The sequence below is a fragment of the Python bivittatus genome, unplaced genomic scaffold (genome assembly GCF_059951505.1).
Source record: "Python bivittatus isolate LINGU-HERP-01145 unplaced genomic scaffold, Pbiv_v1 ctg000430_np1212, whole genome shotgun sequence".
NCBI lineage: Eukaryota > Metazoa > Chordata > Lepidosauria > Squamata > Pythonidae > Python > Python bivittatus.
The window spans coordinates 1025686-1053265 of record NW_028277071.1 but is presented as its reverse complement, the minus strand read 5'-3'; the positions used below and the strand labels follow the sequence as shown (position 1 = coordinate 1053265).

The window sequence follows — 27580 nt, the reverse complement described above, 5'->3', positions numbered from 1 at the left end:
AATTCCTGGGTATGTAATACCAAAAATAGCCTTCTAGTGTGTAGGATTGGGCCGTGTGCCATAGGACTTCCTTTTGGGCTACAAATTATCTATCATTTGATTCTATGATTGAACTTTAATTTTGATTTGGAAGACTTCCTGCTGTTTATTGATGGTTATGTTTCTAGGGGGAACAAAAGAAGAAGGGCAATGGATATTGCATACATCTATAGTTGGACAAAACAATAACAAGAGTGGTAAGGATCTGTCTTCTTTGTGATTTATGCAATGATCTCCGCAGCTTACATCTTTCTTGATATCTGAACAAGCCTCCCCGTGCTAGAAATCTGGGCTAAGGGAATATTTAGAAATGTTTTGCCTTTATACCTCCAGGCATGCATTGTTTCCCATTTTTTCCTCTGATTTTAATGTCAAGAAACATTGTATAGTTTTCTTGTGGGTGATCCTCTACATTGCCATATGATAATGTTGAATATCTGCCATTAAGTCAACATTGAGCCTAGGTGATCAAATAGATTTTCCCCAGGATGATCTGTTGCCAGCCTGGTTCTTGAGATCTTCCAATGGTGCACCTATTGCCGCTGTAATTGAATCATCTGAGCTTTATTTTTAAGACAAGAAATTGAAAATGGAAAACAGTTTCAATGAATAAAAATAATAAAGAATGCTATTTATTCCCTATTGCATTTTTATCCACTATAAAAAAGCATATTGTTGAATCTTGTATGGTTGCTTAGTTTAGCCTAGAGTCATCTGGAAGTGGGGGAGGGGCTTCAATCTCAATAAATAGGTATTAAAAGATACAAATAAGTGGTTTTTCCCAGGCTGGCTGAATAAAGACATTGTAAATGTATATGTATATGTATATGTGTAATCAACTTCTGGTTGGGTCAGGATTTCTCTAGGAGTGGGACTAGTCAACACCTGTTGGGAATGTGTGTTCTGCAAACCACAGGCTTCCTTCAGCAGTGCTTAGATTCTCTCCTGAGCATCTTTTCGATCTTTTTCTTGAAACCATATGCGGTGAGGAGGACCATAGGTCCAACTTATGATTCCACTTCTTTACACCTCTGAGCAAGTCATCCTCCCTTGCACTAAGAAAGAAGTTATTATGTACAACAGACTGGGTCATCTGAAAGAAGTTTCTCACCCCCATATTTCTAATCAGCTCCTTTTGGCCTCCTATGCAGTTTTTACCAGCTCTATCAATTACAGAAGAGCAGTCAATAGAAAATTTCAGTAGAGCCATAAAATAGGTCCAATTTCCACACTGAAATATGACATAATTTGTCTATTCACCCTATTTTTAAAAACCTAAAAATGTCTTAGGTACACTTCTTTCTGTCTACTCTGGATTCCCACCCCAGAGTTTCACCAGAGCAGTTTTCATCTCCTTGTTCCTAAGTGTGTATATCACTGGGTTCAACAAAGGGGTGATTGTGGTGTAGAACATGCTCACCACACTATCCAAGGAGTCCTGAGAAGCTGGCCTCATATAACGATAAAAAAGAGGCAGGTAGTATATGACCACTACAGTAAGATGGGCACTGCAAGTTGAGAAGGCTCTCTGGCGTCCTTCACTGCTACTAATCTTCAAAATAGCTGTGATGATATAAGCATAAGATGCTAGAATAAGGAGAAAGCAGGTCATTGCTATAAAGCCCACATCAATGATGACAATCAATTCGTTAAATTTTATGTCAACACAAGCCAGCTTCAGGATGGATGGAATGTCACAAAAGACATAGTCAATATAGTTGTTCTCTCCGTAAGGTAAATGAAAGGTGAGAGATGTTTGAAAAGCAGAGTTGAGGCTGCCTCCAATTATGGTACTGAAGGATAGGATGAGGCAGGCTCTCCAGGTCATGATGTTGCCATAATGGAGTGGTTTACAAATGGCCAAGAAGCGGTCATAAGCCATTAAGGTGTAAAGAAAAGATTCTGCACATCCAACAGAGTTCAGAAAGAATACCTGTGTTACGCACCCTAAAAAGGAAATGACCTTTCCATGGAAGTCGAATCCTGCAATAACTTTGGGAACCACCACAGCTGAAAAAGCCATATCCAGGATGGAGAGATAACACAGGAACCAGTACATGGGCTTGTGCAATTGAAGGTCAGAGATCACCACCAGGATGATCAGACAATTTCCAGAAAGGGTAAGTGTAAACATGATTGAGAAGAAGAGAAGGAAGGGGAGCTTGAACCCTTGTGGATATGGAAACCCAGACAGGATAAATTCATTTGGGGCTGTTTCATTTGGACACTCCATATATCCGTTATTCTGATATGTACCCCAGGTCCTTGAGCAATGAGCTATTCTAAAGGGCACTTTGCTTGGAGTTAGCTCCTATTGGGTAGAAGTCACTGACAGCTTCTGTGCATTTTGCAGGACTTGAATTTAGGTACTAAGAAAGAGATTTCATGCATTGCTGTGCACTCTTCCTTCAGACATAGGAATCAATATCACATCATCCTCATTCTCTCATATGTCAAGAGGGCAGCTGCATAAAATAAATAAAAAAGAATATTTATTAGGTAAATTAATTAATATATAATCAATACAATGGAGAAAGTGCTACCACTTTTTCATTTATTTCATACCTATCATCTATCTATCAAAATTGTGAGCAGTCAGTTAATTCCTCTAACAACAGAAAACTACTGGGTAAGTATTTTGAGGTGGAATTAAGTGAGACCTCAGTAGCATTCCTGAAGATACACAAGTCGAAGAAGTGTCTCCACCCAAATGACTAAGTGGGAAACCACAGAGATCCTGACATCGATATCATTTGCCTTAGCATAATGTTGCCTTTTTCAACAAGATAGAGTCTGCGGGAGATACCAATAAACAATATTCAATCATACCAATCAAAAATCATAACAATAAATCATCAATCATAACACAACACTAAAAAGACAATTGCATTCAATGTGTTTTTTTGAGGGGGCATAATTTGCCTCTTGAGTTACCAATTCCAACACTGTGAACATGTTGGGGAAGAAGCCATTGAATTCCCCCTGATCTATGGTTGCTTGTGTAAAATGGATTGCAATTGGCAAACGGACAACATTGTTAGGTCTGCCATTAATTGCTAATGCTGTTGCAGGAAGAGTACACGAAAGCTACTGATGGATATTCACTTTATTTGCTTTCTGACTCTTAGCTTTATATCATGTCATTGGACAATTTATGGACAGCAGATGATCCTTCTCTTCACGGACATCGAAGTAATTTGTGTTGCACCAAAGATATCTTTAACCAAATTGAATATGCTGGAAGAGATTTCTTTCCAATATGATGGCTGAGATAATTAGCTGCAAGCGGATTTAAAAAAAAGGGTTATTATTCCAAAAACGTAGTCAACTATTATGAAATAGAAGCTTGTTGTAAACTTATATCTTGTAGGTTTTTAGGATACTCCAAGACGTCCTTAATTTCTTCTTAGTTATGGTTAAGTCTTCTTTCCTTTTCACATCTAGAAGTCCTTTCGGTTCATTTCAAGAATATTAGGGACCCCTGAAAGATCAGCACTCTCAATATGAAATGAAGGAGTAGGCAGAGTCATGAATCCTGGTTCATTCAGGTAGGAGGGCTAATATACTTTCCCGTCCGCATCTTTTAAAAATATTGCATCTTCCATGAATGCTCTGTCTTCATACCCCAGAGATCTTGAGAGGAGCACGGTTGAGTCTCCCATCAAATTCCACTGAGTTCTATTTTAAAATATTGATGATCCAGGAGAAAGCCAATTACCATTCCCACAAATTCCACTGGGGAACAATTACTTTCAAACAATAGGTAGGTAAGTTTGAAGAGTTTGGACGCATAAAAATCAAAGAGTTCAATTAGCCATGAGTTAAGATCCCCTTGTTTCCAATGGGAACAAATTTGGAACAATTCTTTTACCCCAGACCTGACTACCAAAGCCATTCTTCTGTCTTATCATTAGGATTATGTATTTATTTCCCTGAAATGTGTAGGATGAATTTCTGCTTTCCCCTTGATCAAACATAACATTGTCCTTACCTTAAGCTTCATGATCTTTCTCACCTCTTTCCTGATTTATTTCTACACTTCTCTGGCAGAGACTTTTACTTGTCCTGGAACATTACCTTTAACATCTATTAAAGTATCAGATTTTTTTAACAACACGATCGTTGGGATGTCAAAGGTCATATTGATAAAATCAACCTTATTATTTCATGTATATCAGACATGTATGTGAGGTTTTAGGAAAAAGCTGAGGGATTCAGTTAAATGTTGGGGGTGCAATACTAAAAATGTACCTCTAGGGCATATGAAGTGGTCTTATACTATAGTGCTTCCTTTTTTGCAAGAAAACATTTCTCATTTGATTCTATGTTTTTATGTTAATTTTCATTTGAAAGGCACACTATCTTCCCTAAATGGTTATGTTTCCACTATTATGGTAACTAAGAAGAGTGCAAAGGAAATAGTTGTTGATTGCCTTTATTGTTGGAAAAGATGATATTACCACCTGGAGAGGCCCACAGTTTCCATCAGGTATACAAAGATCTCAACAACTTTTTTTTAGATTTTTTTTTAATCCCACTTTTATTATTTTTATAAATAACTCAAGGTGGTGAACATACCTAATACTTCTTCCTCCTCCTATTTTTCCCACAACAACAACCCTGTGAGGTGAATTGGGCTGAGAGAGTCACTGGCCCAAGGTCACCCAGCTGGCTTTCATGCCTAAGGTGGGACTAGAACTCACCATCTCCTGCTTTCTACCCTGGTGCTTTCACCACTAGACCAAACTGGCTCTAATTTCTCTTTATATCTGAAGAAGCATTCCCTTCCTAGGAATCTCAGCTAGAGGAATATTTAGAAAGTTGTTCTATTTATACCACTTGGTATGTATTATTTCTCATTTTTCCTGAGATCTCAATATCAAGAAACCTTGTATAATATCAGAAAATATATATTCAATTAACAGAACAATGTATGAGTGATGACTATCTATGCAAACTCTCCTGTTTGCATTTTTCTTGTCTGTCTTTTCCTTTTTGAAAATAACACATAAAAAAAAAATCCGTTCTCTTCCCACCTCCATCTCCCACCCAGAATGAAGACAACGAGCTGGAATTAAAGGGAATGAATGATTTTTATGGTAAAAAAAGAAAGGTACCTCCTGGCCACCAGGCACAAAGCTAGTGATCAGGTGAGGATCCATTGACCAATGAAGGATGTATCACAGAAGGTTGGTTGCTGGGATCCCTGCCTTCACAATGAGGTCAGGAGCCAATTTTATTGGAGAGGAAAATAAGCCTTTTTAATCCTCTATACTCTTGCTCTATCTTGCAGTTAATTCATGACAATGAAATTGAAAGATAATCTCACATTGCAGCTAGAAGGTAATCAGTAGGGCTGCATGGAGTGCTTGAAAACAAACTCAAGTGATAGTTGATGAGTTGAAGGAAGGAACAAAATGTCCACTTTGATGGACAAGAAGCATATGGTCATGAAATTGGCATGAAGAAAGGAAGAGTGGGAGTCATGCACACAAAGAATGGAAACTGAAGAGATCCTTTAAAGTTTTTGACCCACTCCTCATAGCATTCTTTTACCTTAAAATATAGGATCATTTTTTGTTTCCTTCCTGATCTCCTGATCTCTTTCTCCAGCAGAAAATTTGACTTCTTCCTGTTCCAAGTCTATCACAGTGTCTGATTTTTGAACAACTCTGTCCCTTGCATTGTCTTAGGTCATATGGATAAAACAAACCTTATTATTTTGTCCATGCTAGACATATATGAGTGCTCTTTAGAAGTAGCTGGGGGACTTCAGTTAATTGTTGGGTGTCTAGTACTAAAAACGTACCTCTAGTGCATCTAATGTAGCCTTTTACTATAATGCTTCTTTTGGGGCTATGAATGATTTTTCATTTGATTCTGTGATTCTATGTTAATTTTGATTTGGAAGAATTCCTGTTGTTTCTTGATGGTTATGTTTCCAGTAGAAACAAAAGGACAAAGGATATGGATATTGCATGCATTTATAATTGCTAAAAAAATGATAACATAAATAGTAAGGACTCCTGTTCTTCATGATTTATACAAAGAACTGAACAACTTACCACTTTTAAATATCTGAACAAGCATTCCCTTGCTAGGAGTCTGAAACAGAGGATTAATTAGAAATGTGCTATCTTTATACCAGTTGGCATGTATTGTTTCCTATTTTTTTCCTAGGACTTCATTGTCAAAAAATCTTGTATAATGTCAGAATATATAAGTACAATTAAGTGAATAGTTTATGAGTGATGAGAATTCATGCAAATTCTTCCATTAGTATTTTTCATCTTTTTCTTTTTGGAAATAGGTTTTTTTTTTTTACCCTTTTACTTCCTGCCCAAAATGAAGACAAATTGGAATTAATGGGAATGAATGATTTAGCTACAATTTTATGGTAAGGGATGAAAGGTACTTCCAGGCCTCCAGTCCCAAAACTAGTGATGAGGTCATGATCCCTTGACCAAGGAAGGATATATCGCAGAAAAGTGGTGGCTAGGGCCCCATCCTTTGCAATAAGGTGAGAAACCAATCATAGTGGAGAGCAAAGTGAATACTTTCAATCCCCCAGTAATGTTACTTCATCTTCTGGTTTATTCATGAAAATGTAATTACATGAAAAGGTAATCTCATGATTCACCTACAAAGACCAGAAGGGGAGAATGGCGTGCTTGAAGAACAATCAACTCAAGGAAGGAAAAAGATCTCAACTTTCCAACAGATGAAGCCTACGCTCATGCCATTTGCTAGAGTATCATAGCTGAGATAATGGTTTTATTGTGAATGCTTCTGCAGTATTCACAGTAAAAGAACACCCAAAATAGTTCCAAATCTAGCAATCTGATTTTTCTTGGGCTTTAATGAATATGATAACAAAAGAATGAAGATTATTCAAAGGAGAACACAACCCACAGTATAACTGATTGAAAGAATCATTAACTGAGGAAGAGACACATTCAAAGATGTTTAGGAGAGAAATTAAAACCATTTCTAAATGGTAAATTCATATGAACTCTGTAATAGCTTCCATTGAGGCTCAATAAAAATTAATAGCCAATTACTTCCTGTTTCCCCTCTACTTTGCTGTATTTGCCTCCTTTGAGATCTCTTTGGAATCAGGTCTTGTAGGAGATAGAAGAATTACATCCAGCTGTCAGGAAAGAGGCTGAGGGACCATGTCTCCTAAAGAGATGTTTTTGGAGAAGATGAGTTCCCCCTCTGTGTCCAAGAGAGCAGAACTTACTCAGGCTGCTGGATTAAGGACATTCTAAGCATCAGAAATCAAGATCTGGATGGGCCAGGATTCTCCAGGAGAGGAACTCATCAACTCTTGTGGCTCTGTGACATAAACCTCAGACTTTCTTCACTTCCTTCAAAGACCCTGCAGGATTCCCTTCAATCTGAGATTTCTCCAGGAGATTCTTTTGACTCTTTCTCTTGTAAACACATACATGTAGCAGGACTCTTGGACCAACTTGTGATTCCTCTTCTCTTTCCTCTTTAAAACAAGATATCATTCCCTGAATTAAGAAAGATATGATTACACACATTAGCCTATGTCATCTGAAAGAAGTTATCTCTATTTTTTAAATAAGTCTTTTTGCTTTTTCTATAAATTAGACTAGCTCCATCAGTTTCTTTAACAGTGTTCCATAAAAATTACAGAAAGACCATAAAATAAGATAGATTTCCACATTGAAAAGGTGCAATAAACTTGACTATTGACCATGTTTATTTTTAAAAATATAAAAATGTTTTATGCATTTTTTTACGTTTAACATACTACCTACTGCCTACTCTAGATTCCTACTCCATAGTTTCACCAGAGCAGTTTTCATCTCCTTGTTCCTAAGTGTGTATATCACTGGATTCAACAAAGGGGTGATTGTAGTGTAGAACATGCTCACCACACCATCCATGGAGTCCTGAGAAGATGGCCTCATATAACGATAAAAAAGAGGCAGGTAATATATGACCACCACAGTAAGATGGGCACTGCAAGTTGAGAAGGCTCTGTGGCGTCCTTCACTGCTACTAATCTTCAAAATGGCTATGACAATGTAAGCATAAGATGCTAGGATAAGGAGAAAGCAAGTCATTGCTACAAGGCCGATGTCAATGAAGATCATTAACTCATTAAGTTCTGTATCAGCACAAGCCAGCTTCAATATGGCAGGAATATCGCAGAAGACATAGTCAATACTGTTTCTCTGTCCATAAGGCAAGCGAAAGGTGAAAGTTGTCTGAAATGTAGAGTTGAGGCAGCCACCAATTATGGTACCCAAGGAGAGGATGAGGCAGGCTTTCCAGCTCATGATGTTGCCATAGTGGAGTGGTTTACAAATGGCCAAGAAGCGGTCATAAGCCATCAAGGTGTAGAGAAGGCTTTCTGCACATCCCAGGAAGTTTAAAAAAAATATCTGAGTCACACACTCTGTGAAAGAAATGATCTTTCCTCTGGAATTGAATCCTGCAATAACTTTGGGAACCACCACAGAGGAGAAGGCCATATCCAGGAGGGAGAGATGACACAGGAACCAGTACATGGGCTTGTGCAGTTGAAGGTCAGAGATCACCACCAAGATGATCAGGGAGTTTCCAGCAAGTGTGAGTGCAAACATGACTGAGAAGAAGAGAAGCAAGGGGAGCTTTAGTTCTTCTGGGTATGGGAATCCAGAGAGGACAAAATCCTCTGGAGCTGTTTGATTTGGGCATTCCATATATATGCTTTTTTTATGCTCACTTCAGCTCTTTAAGGAATGAGATATTCTAAGAGGGAAGTTTCATTTGGAGTTAATTCTCAATGGAGAAAGGTCATTGGCAACTTACTCCCATTCTGCAGTGTTTGCCTTTATGTACTAAGAAGGAGGTTTAATGGAATTCAATCCAATCTTCTTCCAAACATAGAAATCTGTTTCATATCATCATTAACATCAGCGTCAGCCAACGTGGCAGAGAGAGCTATCTCTCAGTTATTTCCTAGGCATTTAAAAAGTATAACAATTGTAAGTAAAAACTTAATTTGCATGTCAAAACAAAGCTGCTGGGTATCAGATAGAACTGGTGTCAGTTCTCAGTAGCATCCTTGAACATATTGTTAGTTCTTTCTTGTCAAAATTCTAGCCTTACAGATGCATTTATACCTTTAATTAGTTTCAGCATTTTTTTCAGTTCCTCATCAAAATAAATGGGAAAAACACTGCCTCTACAAAATCATTTGCAGAGTTAATGATGTTCTAGAAAGAAATAATGTTGAGGAAAAAGAAAGATCGTTTTTTCTAACAGCTAAAATCTAGCCAACAAATACATGGATCGTAAGAGTGTATTCCTATGGACCAACCCTGAAACTGTGGAGGTGGAATACTCATTGTGGCCTAGAATTTTGTGAAATTTGTTGGTGGGGGGAAAGAAGCTATCTTAATGTTAGAAGCATAAATTCTCCATATTGTTCTCAGTGTTTATTTTCTCATATTTAAAGAGGCTTGGGGAAATTCTGTTATCATTCTTTTGTAATTGTAGCATGAAGGATGTGGCAGGGGTTTCTCCCCCTGGTTGATCTGCCTTTGTGTCTAGTCTTTCCTCTCTGAGCTCCAAATCAACACAACATTTATTTATGATGAATTATAACCCCACCCCAATCTGGTTAGACTTTGGGTGATGAACAACGGTTAGGAAAAAGGGAGTTTCCCCAACAACCTCAGACTGCTAGGTTGGATTTTAAGGGAGGAAGTAGCCCCAAGCCAGCAACTGAGGTAAGAAATGCCAGGGAGAGACCAATTTTAAAATATTTGCGACATTTCCATTTATGAAGAAGCAAAAGATTCCGAAGAAAACTGACAGGAACATGTTACTTCAATCCTCAACCTGATATAAAACAAAAGTATGAATTTGAGGTTGAAGCAAGTGCATTTACATAGGAGGGTGGAAATCACATGATTCTGCCTATGTATTAATTGGACATTATCTGATATGAAAATATGAAGAATGGGCTGAAAGTCCAAGATTCCATCTCATATGCATATACATAGTTCATATGCAAGTTCAAGAAATATCTGCTCTGAAATGACCACGTGGAAAATCATGGAGGTCCTGATCCTGATATCATTTGCCTTACCTTCATATAAATAGCACAGAGCCTGCAGAAGACTCACCAGTCATAACACAACATGGAAATCAGCATGGCACGCAGATTTTTTTTAGCATCGTTTGCCTCTTCACAGACCTATTCCAATGTAAATGTCTTGGGGGAAGAGTGATTCAATCTATTTTTCATTTCTAAAGAGCTATGCTTGCTGCTGTGAAATTGTAAAAGGACAATGTTGCGAGGTCTGCCATTAACTTCTAATGCTGTTGTTGGAAGAGAAACTGGAAACTCTGGATGGGTTTTAGAACTGTTTTCTGTTTGTTTTCTGACTCTTAGCTTTATAGGTTGTCATTCTGTTCCTCTTCAGAGGGTTTACTGGACAAAGTAGAGATAGCAAATGACCTTTCTCTCCAGAGACCGCAAGTAATTTGAGTTGCACCAACGATATCTTCACCCAGACAGAGTATGCAGGGGGGAGATATCAAAATTTCTTTCCAAAGTGATGGTTGAGATAATTTGTTGCAAGGACTCCAACAAAGGTGTTGTAATTCCAAAAAGGGAGTCTTGGATTGTGGAATATAATGTTGATGTGAGCCAGATTCTTTCCAAATCATCTTGGTTCCCTCTTAACTAGGATTACTCTTCATCCACTTTCACATCTAGAAGTCCTTGAAGTTCTGTTCCGAGGATATTATGGATTCCTGCAAGTTATACATTCTGAATATGAAATGAGGAATAAGGCAGAGTCATACAGCCTGGGGCATCCAGGTAGGAGCCCTTTGATACTTCTCCCTCCACATCTTTTTAAAATGTTACATCTTCCATGAACCCTCTGTCATCATTCCCCTGAGATAGTGAGAGGAGCGCTGCTGCGCCTTCTATCAAATTCCAGTGCGCATTATTGCAAAAACATTATTGATTTAGAAGAAAGGCAATTACTGTTGCCTGAAATTCCATGGGGCATAATTACTTTTGAACAAGAGCTTAGATTGAAAGTTCAGTCCCCATAAGAATCAATGAGACCAATTAACCATGTGTTAAGGTCCCACTGATTTCAAGGTCTATTAATTCAAAACAATTCTTTTATCCAGTACTTGACTGCCAAAATCTTTCTTTCGCCTTGGCACTTTTTCTCCTTAAATGCTTAGATTAAATTTCTGCTTTCTCCTAATGAAGTAGAACTTGTCCTTATCTTAAAATCCATGATCTCTTTTGTGTCTCTCCTGATCTCTTTCTACACTTCTTTTTCTTTTACTTCTCCTGCAGCATCAACTTCAGGTCTCCCAAAGCATTTGGTTTTTGAATAACTCTATCTTTAAAACCTCACAGGTCTTATTGATAAATCAAAATGTATTTTTCCATGCATACTCTGTGTGTTTTTAGGAAGAAGCTGAGGGATTCAGTTAATTGTTGAGCCCTGAATACTAAAAATGCAGTGTGTTTGATGTGGTCTTGTACCATTAGTGTTTCTTTTCCAGGTAGACATTTTGTCCTCATATAAATATATGTTAATTTTGTTTTGGATGACTCACTGTTTTTTCTTCTTGGTTATGTTTCCAGTAACCTGGTGTCAAAGAAGAAGACAAAGACAATGGACATTGCATGCTTTTAGGGTTTTCAAAAATGATACCTTGTTCTCCATCAGTTATGAAATCATCTCAAGAACATACTTCTCTTTTTAAATCTGAACAAGTATTCTGATGTATGGCAGTGTCTCAGAAACATCTCAGAAACTACCTTCAGACTATTGCAACCACATGGCATCTCCGTAGCACACAAACCAACTAAAGCCCTCCAAAGCATCTTAAGCAAACCAAAAGACCCAGTAGCCCAAGAAGAAAAAACAGGAGTCATCTACACCATACAGTGTAAGGACTGTAACAACTACTATGTAGGACAGACAGGCAGAAGGCTTGCAGAGCGCATCCATGAACACCAACTAGCAGTCAGAAGACATGATGTAAACTCCTTATCTCACAACACATGGACAGACTTAACCATCATTTCAACTAGGAAGCCATCAGCATGTTAGACCAAGATAAATCCAAAAATGCAAGGGAATTCTTGGAAGCTTGGTATTCAGACAAGGCAGCCATCAACAGGCACATAGAGATAAACAACCTCTACACACTATTCAAAAGAGACAATAGAAAGGAAGACAAAAGACCAGAACATCTCACCAGCAATCATCACCCAGATAAGCAGAGATTAACACCAACATTATCACCAGACATACAGTCAAGCAATGCCCTAATCAAGGAACTACCAGAGAGAAAAAAATAAAACAAAATAAAATCCACTCCCCCACCAACACTGGCAGGGCATAAACAGAAAGCAAACGCCATCCCATTCTAGCACTGAAGATATTACCTAGCTGGGTAACGAAACGTTTGCAAGAAAACAACCAAGCTCAGAGAACCCCAAGGACTCCACATATTGCAGAAGATTGGTTGCTAAGATCCCCACCTTTGTAATAAGGCCAGTGGCCAATCATACTGGAGAGCAAAATAAACTCTTTCAATTCCCCTATATTCTTATTTTGTATTGTGATTTATTCATGAAAGCCTAACTGAATGAAAAGACCAGGAGACCAGAAGGTATGGTGTCCTTAAAGAACAATCCCAAGCAATGGCTGATCAGCTCAAGGAAGGAAAAAAAATCTCTACTTGGCTACACAAAAGGCATATGCTCATGAAATTTGCATGAAGAAAGGAAGGGTGGATCTGTGCATAAGAAGTATGGAAACTGAAGAGGCACTTTAAAGCTTTTGCCCCATTCCTCAACTGCCACCAAAAATACATATCAAGTCACATATACCAGTTTTGTTTAGATCCTCCTTGCAGGAGCACTGCCTCTGATTTTACATTGTCCCATAAAGCTCCGTCATTCATATTCATGGCTGGAGTGTCCCAAAAGTCAAGACAGTGGCTGCAACTGCCTGATGGAAGACCAAGAAAGTCACCATCTTGACTTTTTTGACTCTCCCTATCTATGTATCTGCTCATTGCCTGATGGTTTTTTGGCTAATTATGTGCCATTAAGTCAGTTTTGACAGTTAGTGATCACATAGATAGATTTTCTGCAAGATGATCTGTCCCCAATTGGTTCTTCAGATTTTCCATCAGTGTACCCATTGCCACTTAACTGTGTCCAACTACTGGCACCAAAATCTGGACTTTTCTGTTGTTCCTTCTATTGCTTTAAATAGCCTCCAAGAATATGAATGGGATGGTGATCCCCTCCCTTTCTTAACAATCCAACAGATAACTGATAACCGGTTTCTTTTCCCCAGCAGTGAATTTATCAAGGCATTTACTGTCTTCTGATTAGTAAGATGCTCTAAACTTTGACATTAAACCAATAAGAGTACTCAGGACAAACACTTGATAGCATACAATAGTACTTTTTTCTATTTTTAAGGAAAGAAATTGATATTGGGCATCAGTTGCTATGAATAAGAATAATAGAAACTTGCTTTTTATTCTCTAATCCATGTTCTCCATTACAATAGAAAACTGTTTTTTATTATATTGTTGCTTTAATTCTGTAAAGCTGCCCATATTCATCTGGTATGGGGCAGCCTACAGATTCAACAGAAACAAAGAAATACAAAGAAATGCTTGCTTCCAAGTGTTTCAAATTCAATAGAGAAAGTGAGATTTTTTTAAAGCTAACAAAGTGAATATATCTTATTTATTTAAACAATTTATATGGCTGCCCAACTAACTCATGGTGACTCTGGTTGGCTTACAAGAGTAAAAATACAAAACCCACTCTACCCCCCCACCCCCCTGGTGACAACAATACATTTACACTAGCCATTTGATGGGCTCCGGGTTGACCTGGGATCCCCAGGCCTGCTGGCAAAACCATGTCTTCAGGGCCTTGCAGAACAGCAGCAAGGTGGGGGACAGTCTTATCTCTGTGGGGATGATGTTCCACAGGGAGGGAGCAACCATGGAGAAGGCCCTTCTTCTCGGTCCCACTAGATGGACTTCTTTAATAGGGTGGACCCATAACATACCTTGCCTCCCTGATCTGGTGGGTCGGGCAGATGAAACTGGGAAAAGATGGTCCTTCAAATAACCTGGTCCCAAGCCATGTAGGGCTTTAAAGATGACAACCAGCACCTTGAATTGGACCCGGAAGCAAATCGGCAGCCAATGCAGCTCTAGGGACTCCCAAAATTTTATCTGGAAAAATATCTGATATGATTAGAGTAAAAGCAGTGAACATGACATTTTTTTGACCCCTGAAATACATATCACAAATCCGCACTTCCATCTAAATGATCATAGTTTGGGAGTGTAATTTTAATGCCAAGGCTCAGCCAAGAATGTCATATTGAGATGATCTCACAAATGCAAAACAAGAAACAGGTGATGCACTTGGAAAGTTTGGACCAAATAGGACGGAAGAAGAATTCAGGAAGTATGGATGACTAAAGTTGATGAAAGGGTAAATCAGAATGTAGAGACACATCATAGATTTGGTAAGATCTTGTTGCTCCAGCAAAGTTCATCTGGAAAAGGAATCTTATATTCCTTGCTGCCTAGGACGAGTGTCCACCTGAAATTCAGGAACTCACCCCAGGAGACAGCTGTACATAGATCTCTACAATTTATGACAAGAACACAAGAGAAAGCAGTACTATTTCACCAAGTCTTTGCTCCTCAGGAAAATGTTGGCATTACTGTGAGAGCATTATAGCCAGACAAAATAGTTGTATTATGAACGTCTCTGCAGTATTTATGGAAAAAGAATTAAGGGTAATATCTCCAAATCTAGAAATCTAATATGTTATTTCTCTTGTTTCAATGAATAAATAACAAAAGAACAATGTTTATTCAAATCACAATATCAGAGAGATCCATACAGCATGGGACAGGCACACCCAAAGACATTCAGAAGAGATATTAAGTGCATTTCTAAAAAGGAGAGTCATGTATTAACTCTCTAATGGCTCCCATGAGCTCTTTGTACCTCTTTGATATATATACAGTATATATTTCCTATTTGCCTCTGTTGAGATCTTTTCAGAAACAGGTCTTGTAAGAGGCAATAGAATCCCAGCCAGCTGTCAGGGGACAGGTTGAGATATCACATCTCCTAAAGAGAGATGGTTGGAGGTGATGATTCCCAGGAATTCCTCCTCCTCTGTGTCCAAGAGAGCAGAGCTAACTGAGGCTGTTGGGTGATGGACATACTTGAAATTTAGATCTAGTTAGATCAGAACTTCTCCAGGAGAGAAACTAGGCAACATGGTATGAGGACCCTTTGCCCTACAGACTTAAGCCTCAGACTTCCCATAGCACTGCTTGTATCTCAGATTCTTTCTTGAGCATCTTTTCAATCTTCCTCTTGTTGGACCAAATTCAGTTTTCATATTCTTCTTCCTCCTGCTAAACAAGACATCACCATGAGAATGAAGGAGGAAATGGTTACCACAAGGCACAATTTCAACTGAAAAAAGGTACTTATTTCCAAATTTCTAATACATTTCTTTCGGCTTTCTCTGTAAATTTGACCAGCTGTATCAACATTAAAGAGTGTTCAATAGAAATTACAATATGGCCAATAAAAAGGGGCAGATTTCCATACTGAAGTGATGAAATTAACTACTGACCACGTTCAAAAAAATCAAAATGAGTTGTCCACACTGTTACTGTTTACTCTGGATTCCTGCTCCATAGTTTCACCAGAGCATTTTTCATCTCCTTGTTCCTAAGTGTGTATATCACTGGATTCAACAAAGGGGTTACTGTGGTGTAGAACACACTCACCACACCATCCATGGAGTCCTGAGAAGATGGCCTCATATAATGGTACACCACAGGCAGGTAGTATATGACCACCACAGTAATATGGGCAGTGCAAGTTGAGAAAGCTCGGCGCTGTCCTTCACTACTGCTAATTCTCAAAATAGCTATGATGATGTAAACATAGGATGCTAAGATAAGGAGAAAGCAGGTCATCGCTACAAGGCCAACATCAATGAAGCTCACCAACTCATTAAATTTTGTATCAACACAAGCCAGTTTCAGCATGGCAGGAATGTCACAGAAGACATAATCAATATTGTTTTTCTGTCCATAAGGCAAGTGGAAGGTGAGAAATGTCTGAAATGTGGATTGGAGGCAGCCTCCAATTATGGTACCCAAGGACAGGCTGAGGCAGGCTTTCCAGTTCATGATGTTGCCATAATGGAGTGGTTTACAAATGGCCAAGAAGCGGTCATAAGCCATCAAGGTGTAGAGGAGGCTTTCTGCACATCCAAGGAAATGAAAAAAGAATAGTTGAGTCACACACCCTACAAAAGAAATTACTTTTCCACCAGGAATGAATCCTGCAATAACTTTGGGAACCACCACAGCTGAGAAGGCCATATCCAGGATGGAGAGATGACACAGGAACCAGTACATGGGCTTGTGCAACTGAAGGTCAGAGATCACCACCAGGATGATCAGAGAATTTCCAGAAAGAGTCAGGATAAACATGATTGAGAAGAAGAAAAGCAAGGGGATCTTGAGCTCCTGTGGATATGGAAATCCTAAGAGGATAAATATACTTGGTGCTGTTTGATTTGGACACTCCATATGTCAATTATTCTTATCCTCACCTCAGCTTTTTGAAGTATGAGATATTCTAAGGGAGACTTTGGAGTTTCTTCCCACTGGATAGAACATGCTGACAGCTTATCTGTATTTTGCAGTGCTTACATTTATTTAGTAATGGACAGGTTTCTTTCATTGCAGTCCATTCTTCCTTCAAATGCAGGAAACTATATCATATCATTCAGTTGCATATCCAGTGGGCAGCTATATAACATGAATGAATGAATGAATGAATGAATGAATGAATGAATGAATGAATGAATAGGATAGTGGAATAGGAAGTAGTTTGTTCAGCTATTTCCTATTAATTTTAAAAAATATAGGAATTCAGACCAACAAAAGGAAGCTACTGGTTAGGTATCCTGGGGTGGAACTGTTACACATCCTCAGTAGCTCTGCTGAATATATTATTAGTTCTCTCCTGTCAAAGTTACAATCTTACTGGACTATTTATAACTTTAAGAAAACATCAATGTCTTTTTCAGTTCCTCATAAGAGCAAATGGGAAAAACACTCTGTCTGAAAATCTTACTTAACAACAAAAGATTTACAGAAACAAGGAGGAATATTGAGAAGTTTGACTCGGTTTCAAAATCTGACTCCTTTTTAGAGTTAATGATGGTGCAGAAAGAAATAATATCTGGCAAAGCAAATAATGGCTCTTTTTCTAACTGCTATAAAACAATGGTGGAATTGTGGAGGTGAAATACACTTTTTGTCCCAGACCTTTGTGAATATTGTTTTTGGGGGGGAGGAGCTTAAAAAGAGAACCTGATCCTGATGTTGGAAGCAGATTTTTTCAATAGTCCCCTTGGTATTTATTTTCTCATATTTAAAGAGAGTTGGGGATCAGGTCTGCAGGGAGAGATCTTAAGGTTTCTTTCTAATCTAATGGCTAGTTGCAAAAAAAAATCACCAAAGGTGTTGCAGTTCTAAAAAGGCAGTTGCCTCTTGTGAGATAGAGGCTTGTTATAATCCAGGACATATCTTCTCAAGCCTGTTCTGAGTCATCTTGATCAGTTGGGATCCATCCTTCTTTCCCTTTTACATGTAGTTATTTTTTGAGTTCCATTCTGAAGATATTATGGAGTTCTGCTTGATATGCCCTCTCAGTGTGAAATGAAGAATTAACAGAGCCATAGTGCATGGTGTCCTCAGGTAGAGGCTCTTCTTCAGTTCTTCAGTTCTCCCTCCACATCTTTTTAAAATGTTGCATCCTCAGTGGATAATCCATCCTCAATCCCCAGAGTTAGTGACAAGAGCCTTCTATCAAATTCCAGTGAGTATTATTTTAAAATGTGAGTGATTTAGAAGAAAGGCAATTATGGTTTCCAGAAATTCCACTGGGGTGCAATTACCTGCAAATAATCGGCAAAGTCCAAAGTGTTGTCCCCTTATAATCCATGGGATGAATTCATCTATTTTAAAATGTACCTGAAATCAGTGGGAACTTACTTATACCAACTTATCAAATCAGTTGACTTCTAAAATAATTCAGCTGATAGACAGACAGACAGACAGACAGTCTGTCTGTCTGTCTGTCTGTCTGTCTGTCTGTCTGTCTGTCTGTCTGTCTGTCTATCTATCTATCTATCTATCTATCTATCTATCTATCTATCTATCTATCTATCTATCTATCTATCCATCTATCTATCCATCTATCTATCCAGCCATCCAGCCATCCAGCCATCCAGCCATCCAGCCATCCAGCCATCCAGCCATCCACTTACACACACTCTTAAACACGTTCACTGCATTTTTGAGCCTGCTCATGAAACTAGGATATTTTGAAAGCCCTAGCATTTCTTATTCCCCTGATATTACTACAGATTTCTGTCATGGTGTGTGTTGATATTTTTCCATAGTTCTACCACTTTGATTTTATGGGCTATTTCCTGCTTGCACCTAACTATGGAAGAAACATTTTTTTACCATGTCCCAATGACATTTCATTTCAAGCCCATGAGTGCAACAGGCTTAAATTGTCCTGAACTGTACTGCTGTTAAACTAGAGGTTTCCCACTTTTTCTGGTAGTATCTAAGGTATATAACATCTGGTAGCTTTATCACTCGTGACCTTGGAGGGAAGTTGGGGGATTGACAGTGACTGGAAACACAGCGACAAGCACAAGGAGAGGGAGTCCAAGTTCTGGGCTGGATTGTTTTCTGCCAACTCAAAGGAGAGTTGATCTCAACTCTAGAAGTGGGGAAAGATCCCATAGACATGTCCTATTGTTTTGTTTCCCAACATAACTGATCCAACCTTCTCTCTTTCTTGGAATGCTACCTATTTATCCTTGGCTTCACTTTATTCAGCCTATACTACTTCTCCCTACTGCAGTACTGATTTATTCACAGAGATTGTATGTTCTTGTATCAGTCCTTCAAGGTAGTTCAGATGAGAAGCCCAAACCATGAGTACTAATACTACCTTTATTGTAAGGTTACAGTAACAGAATCTTGCAAGTCTGAAAGCAACTCTCCCCTTTGCCCCTTCCTTTACTTTCAAGGAATGAGGGAGGGTCCTTTCTGAAACATTGACCATGCCTCCAATCCTTCTGAGAGCTGAGATATCTCTTGTCTGACCATTGCCTTGGCTGTGGCTCTTCCTCCTGTCTCCCAAGGTCATTCTCTCAGACCATCACATCTTGAAAGGGACTTCTTCCATATATATATAAGGTTGGATCAGTTATGTTGGGAAACAAAACAATAGGACATGTCTATGGGATCTTTCCCCACTTCTATATATATAATATTAACAACAGTAATATATATAATATTAACAACAGTAGTCATATAAGTGTAAGCATGGCCCGGGGGACAAATGTTTTATGATTCATAATGTTCCAAGTTTTGCTTTCATTTTCTTTGAAAGGAGATTTACACCTAAACAGCCCTCACCATTGATAACAATTGTGCTTTAAGCACAATAAAACTGGGTTTTATTTTCTCTTGTAAAGGACACATTTTCTTCTCAGATACTACACTTAAGTAACACAGAAAAAACAATTTTCTAAAAGTGTGAACAGGTTTTAGACTGCAAAAAAACCCCTAGTATATTTCATTAGAAAAAAAAAATGCTAATCAATGTTCATGCTAAATTGAGCAGAAAACGGACCTAACAGTGTTTGGATCACTTCACAAATCATTGCCACCTCCTGGTCCAAAATGTAACTATGGCTATTTTCAGTTATGGAGTTATTGTAATGTAGGAAAGAGTCATAACCTGGGCTTTCTCTCCACATTGTACTAGGTTTAAAAAACAAGTGTCTGCTTATGCGTGCAGGAAAACAACATTTTCAGTAGCCTGCCAGACTGAGTTACTGGTTTTACAAATCTAAGCTGTGGTTTGTTTTAACCATGTTTTAGCAAACAAATCACAATGAAAGGTTCACATATTACACTATGCATTGCATTTGTTTTATAAACTACAATGGTTGTGAAGCCATTCTGAGATCTATTTTCAATTTGCAGCACTCACTCTGTGATCATGAGAACTGGTCCAAAGAGAGGCACAGAGCTTGACTGACTGTTTTAAACACAAGCCATTTGAGATTTATTGGAATTAAGTGGCCTGAAGGGGTATAATTCAGCATGATGGGGAAAAAGTAGCCAGATTTACAATTAGGGCTTTCCCCACTGCTAGTTTGGTTCCCAGACTAACAAAGACTCAGATGACCATTCTTGTGAATAATCAGTTGCAAGCCTTTTTGTCATCAGTGAAAAGGCCAGTAACTCTTAGTGGAATCTAGGAAGGGTATTAAAAAAAGAAATGAAAGAGTATCCACTCAAATGCATTAGGAGATAAATTGATTCCAAATAGGAAATAGCTTAGTTGCTGGAACTCCATACCTTCTATCTTAATAAATTCTGTTAAAGAATACTTTACCAGAATCATGCCTAGAAAAATCCCTTTTGGGGATGTCTTAATATCATGCTAAAGTGCGCCTTCTGCTCAGTGTATGGTGGCTGTGAAAATTCAAAATTAAATGCTGGGCAACATTATGAAAAAGTTTCAAAGTTGGTTGGTTGGTATGGTAGTTCTGTTCTATGAGTCTATGTTCAAGCTGCATTTGGAATACTGTGTGTGGTGTTTCAAACATGTAGATTTAGAAAATGTTAAGCTACCCCATTCCCTTAAAAATGGAAAATAGGAACAATGTTGAAGTTCTTGCTGTCACACAGAAAACCTCCTACATATCTAACAGTCAACAAAGAGCTGTTATTCTGTTGGAACAAAATTTGTTCTCTGCCTTAGCCTGTGCAGAGCTGTCTTCATCTCCTTGTTCCTCAAAGTATAAATGAGTGGGTTCAGCAAAGGAGTAAGTACAGTGTAGAAAACAGATATAATCCTATCTAGAGTAGTTTTGGAATGAGGGCGCATGTAAGTGAAGACACAAGGGATGTAGAAACAAGCCATGGCTATGAAATGGGAAGCACAAGTGGAAAATGTATTGGATCTCCCTTCTGCCTGGCCAAGGTTCCAGATGACCCTCAAGATATTTCCATAAGAAAGCAGAATGAGGAAGAAGCAGATCAAGGCCACCACACCAATACTGAAGAAGATTACAGTTTCATTGATGGAAGGATTTGTACATGCCAACTCCAAGAGGGGTGTTGGGTCACAGAAGAAATGGTCAATTTTCATAGTTCCACAAAAGGACAGGCGGAATGTCAAAGAAGTATGCAAGAAAGAGTGGAGAAAACCCATACACCACATGGCAACAGCCAAACGGGTGGACTTCATCTTGTCCATGATGTAGCTGTAGTGCAGAGGGTGGCAGATGGCCAAATACCGATCATAGGACATGAGTGTGTAGAGGAAACACTCTGTGCTTCCCAACAGTTGGGAAAAATAGAGCTGAAAGAGGCAACCCATGAAAGAAATGACTGTGCCACCAGGTTCCAAAAACCCCTCAAGCATCTTAGGAAGAGTAACAGTGGAGAACCAGAAGTCAAGGAAGGAGAGGTGTCCTAAGAAGATATACATTGGTTTGTGTAAGCGGGAGTCCAGCCAGATGGTCATCAGGACCAGAGAGTTTCCAGTTAAGGTGAATAAATAGATGATCAAAAATATGAAGAAGAGGAGACTTCCCATTTCTGGCACATGGGGGAGACCCATTAGGGTAAATTCAGAGACCAGAGTCCAGTTCCTGGGCTGTTTGAAGACCAATTGGAGAAACTCAACTGCCATATTCCAGGTCCTGCTAGCTTCTATCTAAGATATTGAAGAGGCAGAGAGGGGGGAAAAATGTAATATATTACACAGCAGCTTAAGCGCAATGAGTATTATGTGTATGGATACTAAGCAACAATTAAAAAGAACATGGAAATTTTATTTATTTATTTATTTCAAATTTGTCACTGCCCACCTCAATGTGGAGCGACTCTGGGTGGTTTACAGTAAAAACAGAATAAACATTAATTGAAATAGATAAAATTAATTAATTAATTGAAATATGCTAAAAACAAACTTCCTCTATAATACTTCCAAGATTATACAAAGTGATACAAAGGAATTAAAACTTAAGAGCAAGCACTCAACATTTGTGTACTATGTCATCATCATCATAAATTTCACTAACTTCTTTACGTATGTATCTTCTAGCCACATTGCTAAAATAAATGAAGAGGTTATCCTAACAAAATGACAAAGAACAAGTGTAACAGAACCATTAAATCTTTTAGAGATTCTACATACTAAATGCATCTCATAGAAATCTAGAATTGGAAGAAGCCTTAGAGGTCATTTTGTCCAAGTCTGCTCCATGTAGAATCCACTAAGGCATCTCTGCAGAGGACTATCCAGTCTCAGATTGAAGACTTTCGATGAAGAGCTGACCACTTCATGTGGCAGCCTATACCACTGGTTGACAACTCATATGGTCAGGAAGTTCCTCCTGACATCTAGTCTGAACCTCCTTCCTTGTAGTTTGGTCTGGTATGATTTGTTTGCCATTAAATTGTAATACATTTATCCAATGCTCACAAACTTTGAGTTAATCTGTTTTGAGAACCTTACCCAATATTGATATCACACTGGGATAGATTTTATCAATGGCTTAATAAAAGAGGTGGAAGTTAGAAGTTAGAAGATGACTATTATACATGAGTAATACATGAACTATCCTGATAGCTTAAGTATTATTATTATTGTGGTTAAAAGATGATAAACGATCTATATTGATAGATGAGCTGGTAGGATTATTAATTATAGAAGCATTACTAGACTATATTAATCTTATTATTATTGTTATGAGTTGATCAGTGATTTATACGAAGAACTACTTTGACGCTTTAAATATTGTAAGTTAAAGATGAACTGTTATGATGTGAGATAAATCAATATTAGGAGCAATACTCTTCTTCTTCTTCTTCTTCTTCTTCTTCTTCTTCTTCTTCTTCTTCTTCTTCTTCTTCTTATTATTATTATTATTATTATTATTATTATTCAAACAGGGTGAATAATTTATGTACCTGAAAAGGGAACCAGTTGACATGATGTTTTTCTCAGTATTGATATATAAATTAAAAAAAAAAAAGGAATGCAAAAAAAAAAAAGTTCCTGAGACCTCCTTCTTTTTTTTGAAGATGGAGATGACGTGTGCTTTTCTTCAGTCTTCTGGAACCTCACCTGTCCTCCACCAGTGTTTAAAAATGACTAACAGCAGTTCTGTGATCATCTGCTGCTTCTGATGTCTTTCTAGTATTTTTTTAAGCTTAGAGCTTTTGAACTGTGATGGAGTGAATAGAATATTGGGACGGAGAAAGGTACATTCAAATTCTCTGCTCCATCATAAACTACAGTGATGTTTTAGCACCACTGACTGGGGTGGACAAATGTGCCAATCTATCTTAGCATATTGCATGGATATAGCTTCTTGTGGTTCATATACCATGCTTTATGGTTTACCATGTTGTAGAAACCCATCCATCTGTGCTTTATTTAGTAAACCAAAACAAAAATAACTCATGGCTTGCAGCAATGTGTGAACCCAGCCATTGTCTCTCAGCAAACCATAATATCTCTGTATGTAAATCCAGCACATGATAATCCTGAGATAGATCCCCAAAAATCTTTATTTTTTTCTGCTATTTAACTATTTTTAAAATGTCTTTAGTCCTAACAGTTGGAACTTTGGGTCAGCAAACAAACAAAAACTGTAGAACAAAGCCATTAGAAGTTGACAGAATCCAGCAGATAGGAAAAAAAAAAAAAATTGCAGGTGACCCCATTGCAAACTGTATTAAAATAAAGTGGTTTTTCATATATAATCAGTCCTTCCAGCAAATTCTCTAGCTAGCTAAGAAGCTAACCTCCGATCATTTTCCAGAAAGAATGAGCAAATTAATGCAACAAAACATCTCTTAATAGCATGTGTCCTTGCAGGGTACATACCTTTTGTGACTTTTATCTTCTATGTTCATAGAAGGACATTATTCCTTCTATGTGAATTCTACAGCAAGCAAGTCACATAAAAAATAGGGGTCTTCTGGTCTTTGAATTTCAGGAAGAATCTCAAGGCACTGCTTTTCATAGATCTCCAAAAACCAAGTGTACAAAGACTTTTGATTTCATTATCAAGCTTTTGGAGCTAGACTGTTGGGGCACAGCTTTCCAAAGGGATTTCGGAGTAATGAACTCCGGCCATGAGTGAGTTGAAGGAGACGAAGACTGAGAAATGATGAGGCGAGGGATCATGTGTAATGGGTTGGTCTCACCTTGGTGCTTCTGGAACCTTCTCCATCTTGGGATTTCTTGATGGGAAAACAGTCAGACCATCATCATCATGTCATTCTGAAACCATAAAGATTAGTTTCCTGCTTATAATAGTCAGGTGTTTCTGCTATTTCCTCTGTCTACCTGCCAACAAAGCTATGTCTGAAACTTTTACAGTTTTTAAGCAATTCCAGCCCTTTAGGGAAGGAGAAAACAGGGCACAGAAAATTGCCTGCTTAGGAGAAGAAAAGAAAGGACAATGACTTTATTACCATTTCATGGACATGCTTTTGGGTACAAGATGAATAGGGATAGAAAAATGTCACAATAATGGGAACAGCATTCCATATGTTGAACTAGGAATTTGATGTCCTCCCTCAGTAAGTTTGATAGAATGCCATACCTTTTTTCTCCTTTATTACCAAATGTTTGCAGGTGCTGAGGCTAGATCTATGAACTTTTGAGTCTCTGGGTGGGGCTGCTTGACAATGCTGAGAAGGAATGTCTTTCTGGGTCATTGTGGATATGAAATAAATTGAAAGCCTTTTTATTTAGGTTTTGCTTGAACAAGAAAGTGTTCCTGGTCTTCTTCCTTCTTGTTTCCAAATATAGGAGACATAATGATTGTGGAAGCAACTTCTGGGGGCTGGAAGCCAGGATTTTTTGTCCTTCCACGAAGTCACTTCTCCCCCACCTACAAATCTTGCTGGGGAACCCTATGGGCTAATACAGCCTTTTCCAACTAAACACCTTCCAGATGTCTGGATATCTTCTCCCAGAATTTTCCACCCAGCATGGCCATTGTTAAGGATTAAGGGATGTAAGGGAGGGTATCCAGGCGGAGGAAAACAGTGTAGAATAAAGCCCAAATACATGAGGGTTATATCTAGGTTTGCCACCAAGAGGTTTCAAAAAAACCACTTTCTTGGGAATGGAATGGATATGGAGAGGTTTTGAAGAAGAAAGAAAAGAGAGCTGAAAATAGAGGATATCATGAAGGAAAACAAATTCCCTTAATATACCTGTGATAACCTGGCATGCTACAGATCTTGGATACACTCATAAAAATGGAAGTAATTTTGAATTCCAACCATGCTCACTAATCTAACACTGCTCTTTTTCAATGGGCACATTGGCATGATCTGTAAAACTTTGTAAGACCTGTCTTCTATCATTAATGAAGCTTCATATTTCATTGTGAAAGAAGTATCCAAGTTATGTTTAAAACAGCAAGTTAATACTTCATTGATTTTAAAACACATGGACAAAAAGAGAGCAAAAGAGCATTTATTTCAAGTATAACAAAACATAAAGAGGTTTGCCTGAGCCAGGAAAACTGTCAGGCTCAGTCCAAGAACAGCAAGGAAACAGTGCATCCAAATTCAGTCCTTTTATTGCTTACACCATATAGACAGAATCTTGCCAGACTAAATCTGTACGATTGCAACTAGTGGATATACTCTGGGAGATTCTAGGGAGTGGCTATCCTGAACCTCTTATGCTTCCCACACTCTCCTTGCAGACTGTGTTGTCTTTTGTCTCCTTTCCCTTCCTGGAATACGCCCCCTCCTTCCTGATAGCCTTGATCTTTACTGCAATCTCCCACATCACTGTCACCTTTATAGATAGATTCCATCACAAAAATAGTAAGAAAGAGACCCAGTGGATCATTTGGGGTAAGAAGGAAGTGAATTTCTCAAAGATAGATTCATTTAGATCCTATCTAGTTTGAGCCTTTAGCGAAATTGATAGCTACCCGAATTCTTATAAAACTGTAATGGACTGTGAGAATAACCATGAAGAACAGGAGGAGGAGCTGAAGCCAAGAAAATACTCAGATAAGAGAAGTCTTACAATAAGTTTGAGTTAGCATCTAGCAATGCAAAACAAGGATGAAAATTGTGTGTTTGTGGCTTTCTATTCCATATATCCACCCCAAATTTTCACCAGGGCACTTTTCATCTCCTTGTTCCTAAAAGTATATATCACTGGGTTCAACAAGGGAGTTAGGGTGGTGTAGAAAATGCTCACCACACCATCCATGGAATCCTTAGAAATTGGCCTCAGATAGTGATATCCCAAAGGGAGATAATACATGACTACTACAATCATATGAGCAGTACAGGTTGAGAAGGCCCGTTGCTGTCCTTCACTGCTGCTAATCCTTGAAATAGCTGAAATGATGTAGATATAAGATGCTAGAATAAGGAGAAAACATATCAGTGCCACAAGGCCAACATCAATGAAGATCATCAACTCATTGAGTTTTGTGTCAGCACAAGCCAACTTCAGCATGGCAGGAATGTCACAGAAGACGTAGTCAATATAGTGTCTCTGTCCGTAAGGCAAATGGAAGGTGAGAAATGTCTGAAATGTGGAGTTGAGGCAGCCTCCAATTATGGTACCCAAGGATAGGGTGAGGCAGGCCTTCCACCTCATGATGTTACCATAATGGAGTGGTTTACAAATGGCCAAGAAGCGGTCATAAGCCATCAGGGTGTAAAGAAAAGATTCTGCACATCCAATGCAATGAAAGAAGAATAGCTGAGACACACATTCTCCAAAAGAGATGACTTTTCCACCAGGAATGAAACCAGCAATAACTTTGGGAACCACCACAGAGGAGAAGGCCATGTCCAGGATGGAGAGATGACAAAGGAACCAGTACATGGGCTTGTGCAGTTGAAGGTCAGTGATCACCATCCAGATGATCAAGGCATTTCCAGAAAGAGTCAGGATAAACATGACTGAGAAGAAGAGAAGCAAGGGGAGCTTTAGTTCTTGTGGATATGAAAACCCAGAGAGAATAAACTCATTTGGGGCTGTTTCATTTGGACACTCCATAAATCAGTAAAAAGAAAGAAAGAAAGAAAGAAAGAAAGAAAGAAAGAAAGAAAGAAAGAAACCCCTATATTGATTTATTTCTTTGAGGAATAACTTGTTCCAATGATGCAACTTTTACCTAGGAATAAGTTCTTTGAAATGTCTCTATTTGCCAACATAAAAGTTTTGTGCTGAGATTCACTTAAAGAGATTTCCCAATAAAGAGAAATAAAGAGATTTCTAGTTTTTTCCCCCCATGAAATCTTCAGGGAGAAACATCCAACAATGTTACACATTCAG

The 27580-nt window shown here is 38.4% G+C and overlaps 5 protein-coding genes across 5 annotated transcripts; all 5 read right to left on the bottom strand.

The window, feature by feature from the left end:
* Window positions 1–1345: 1345 nt before the first annotated feature.
* Window positions 1346–2272, bottom strand: LOC103057696 (olfactory receptor 10G6-like). Its single transcript, XM_088144065.1, has one exon. The coding sequence runs from the start codon at window positions 2270–2272 to the stop codon at window positions 1346–1348; it is 927 nt and encodes a 308-aa protein (XP_088000191.1).
* A 5560-nt stretch (window positions 2273–7832) lies between these two features.
* LOC103057452 (olfactory receptor 10G6-like) lies at window positions 7833–8759 on the bottom strand. The gene has a single exon (XM_007439374.2). It carries the CDS (start codon window positions 8757–8759, stop codon window positions 7833–7835), a length of 927 nt encoding a protein of 308 aa, XP_007439436.1.
* Window positions 8760–15792: 7033 nt separating this feature from the next.
* LOC103057219 (olfactory receptor 10G6-like) lies at window positions 15793–16719 on the bottom strand. The gene has a single exon (XM_007439373.1). The coding sequence runs from the start codon at window positions 16717–16719 to the stop codon at window positions 15793–15795; it is 927 nt and encodes a 308-aa protein (XP_007439435.1).
* Window positions 16720–20959: 4240 nt separating this feature from the next.
* Window positions 20960–21931, bottom strand: LOC103056987 (olfactory receptor 10G9-like). Its single transcript, XM_007439372.1, has one exon. The coding sequence runs from the start codon at window positions 21929–21931 to the stop codon at window positions 20960–20962; it is 972 nt and encodes a 323-aa protein (XP_007439434.1).
* Window positions 21932–26374: 4443 nt separating this feature from the next.
* Window positions 26375–27301, bottom strand: LOC103056751 (olfactory receptor 10G6-like). Its single transcript, XM_088144064.1, has one exon. It carries the CDS (start codon window positions 27299–27301, stop codon window positions 26375–26377), a length of 927 nt encoding a protein of 308 aa, XP_088000190.1.
* Between the last annotated feature and the right edge of the window lie 279 nt (window positions 27302–27580).